This window comes from Gavialis gangeticus, unplaced genomic scaffold, assembly GCF_001723915.1.
Source record: "Gavialis gangeticus isolate Ggan-Ray unplaced genomic scaffold, GavGan_comp1, whole genome shotgun sequence".
In the NCBI taxonomy this organism is placed as follows: domain Eukaryota; kingdom Metazoa; phylum Chordata; order Crocodylia; family Gavialidae; genus Gavialis; species Gavialis gangeticus.
Window position 1 is genome coordinate 47,327,343 of NW_017729006.1, and position 2,513 is coordinate 47,329,855.

General features: G+C 38.5%; 1 protein-coding gene across 1 annotated transcript in view; it reads left to right on the forward strand.

The window, feature by feature from the left end:
* Window positions 1-2,513, forward strand: part of LOC109291939 (dynein heavy chain 5, axonemal-like) — a 361,945-nt gene that overhangs the window by 202,732 nt on the left and 156,700 nt on the right. Inside the window, exon 51 of the mRNA XM_019509183.1 lies at window positions 2,171-2,377. Coding sequence (XP_019364728.1) covers window positions 2,171-2,377 — 207 coding nt within the window. The remainder of the gene's footprint in view (window positions 1-2,170; window positions 2,378-2,513) is intronic.

The following is a 2,513-nucleotide window of genomic DNA, read 5'->3' on the forward strand; positions in this document are numbered from 1 at the left end:
TGAGGTCCCTTCCAACCCTAATTTTCTATGATTCTGTGCTTCTATGATAAAGAACTTTTTTGAGACAGTTTTCCAAGACCAAGTGTAATATTAATGATATGCCCTCATCATTCCCACGTAGGAAATGGCACTTTGTTCTTTTCTTTATAAAGGCTACTATAAAAGGGTTTGTTCCCTCACTTCTAAAATGCCCCCAGTTTGTCTTATGGTACACGTGCAACATTTGATAATTAACTACATAGGAGGCCAAAGTCAAAACAAGAAAAGACTTAAGTCCCAAATGAAACTACTCAGCAACTCCAGTTTCTCCAGTTTCTATCTGACCAAAACCTAAAAGAAGACCTTTAAAAAAAAGTCTACATCTATTCTGCTTCTCCTGGAATATGCATATTAAACCCATCTTGCAGTGCACTGTACTGATGATAAGAGCAATTAATGCTCTTTTCTCAGCAGAACTGTTTGTGCCAGCCTGCGTGCTAGTGTAACATCAACTTCTGTTCCTGGCACTATCTGGGGAAGCTATTTTAGCAACATGAAAGGGTGTGGTATAGTTAGTGATCCTAATATTTTACATACTGGAATTCAGCCAGATACCAGTAATTCCCTGCCTTCTATTGCCACTCCTGTCTCTCAGAATACTTGGATGTTATTTCCTGGAGTGAGTTACCCTGTATCTAAACAGAAAAGAATATTGCTGTCACAGAGGGAGGCATAATTTTAAAAAGTACTAACACCATTCTTTCTCATTTAGTAATTAAGCAAACTCTCTCTCCAAATGTGCGATCTTTTCCTCCTCCTCTAAAGTATTTTTCCACTTATGACCTGGACTGTACACCGAAGAACTTCTTCTGGTCAGGAATTTTTAAGTCCATCTAACTGCTGTCATTCATTCAAACAGCAACAACGTGATCCCAACTTTTAAAAATGGAAAATTTCAGATGTTAATTTGAGAGCTTGGGAAAGTTACAAGTGTAACTTGTATATATAAATAAAAATATACTAACAGGTTTAAAATGAAGATTGTTTTGTGACCTTTACTACAGAAATTGCTACTGGCAGTATTACTGTGCTAAGAGTAGAAGAACTGATTTATACAGATGTAACATTGATGTGACAGCATGGGGGACAGTGCCCCAGATATTGAAAGTCTATATATTTTAATATTATAAAAAGATATTGATATTTTTTTTAAATTCAAGTTGAAGGCTCTTAATGTTGTTTTAAATATCTGTTGGTATTATAAACTGAAGCCACTGACAGATGATCAGTTAAAGGCACAATGGAATCTGATCCACAATTCCAACACAATCCACAATACCACTTCTGCATAGCAGGAAACGTGATTGTGAGACTGGGGATCATTTCCCAATTGCATCCAATTTCCAGTGCAGGGGAAGCCTGAGATCATGATCTCAGGCTGAACAATCAAGTAGAAAGCCAGGTGCCTGGTGCTCCCAGCCTCAGGAATGGACTGGAGCCTTAAAGGTGTACCAGTCAGCTGACTAGCACTCTCAGCTTTGCAAGCACACTGGAGCAAAGGACGCCAGTGTGCTTCCGCAGCTGGGAGCTCTGATCAGCCGATTGGTGTTAGTCACATGTTCAATTTAAGGCACAATGGGAACCAACCATAAAGTTATTACAAATATTTTGTGTAGTAACTTTGTTTCTTATTCCATGTTTTATAGCTTGATTAATTGCTTGAACACATGGTCAGGTTACTACTTAAGACAAGGTTAAACTGATTGGTCACATATTAAGTGTAATGTCTGCCAGGAACAAGATTCTTACAAGTTGCTAAGTGGTTGGTGCCTTCTAACTGTGGGTATGTTGGATCTGATTTTACACGCAAACTGAACAGCAGCATCTCTCATTGACTGTATGTGACCACGTGTGCGTACTACTAAAGCAGCCAGTGTCCCCTATTTTCCAGGATTGTCTCAAGTATTGTGGTTGCGGACTTCCCAAAAGTGAAGCTCATCAGCAGTGCTATTTAGCTAGCCCGCAGTGTCTTGCTGCAGTGCCTATAGCAACTGTAGCCATAAGGGGTGTAAACCACTTTTGGCACAGAGGTCCGTAGAGTATCAGGAAGCGTGTTCTAGATTTCAATCCCTGGAAATTGGTGCTTATGAATTGTACTTACAAATTGCATTAAGAATATTTATCTTTACAGGGTTATACCAACAAATATAATCCTGAAGTTCATCTGACCAAGTGTTTAAACTTTTCTTCTGCAACTTTACCAAGTATGTTCCAAAGTAGTATAGAAAGTTACGTAGATAAAAGAATGGGAACCACCTATGGTCCTCCGTCTGGGAAGAAAATGACTGTTTTTATTGATGACATCAACATGCCTGTGATTAATGAATGGGGTGATCAGGTAAAAAAATATTAGCAACTGAATTTTCAGTGGAAACTAATGTGAAAGCCTGTTTATCAAACCAGGGATTGCATTTGTAAGACTATACATGTATTTTCAGGAGAACTGAAAAATTGTACTTGTTAAAGCATGTCCC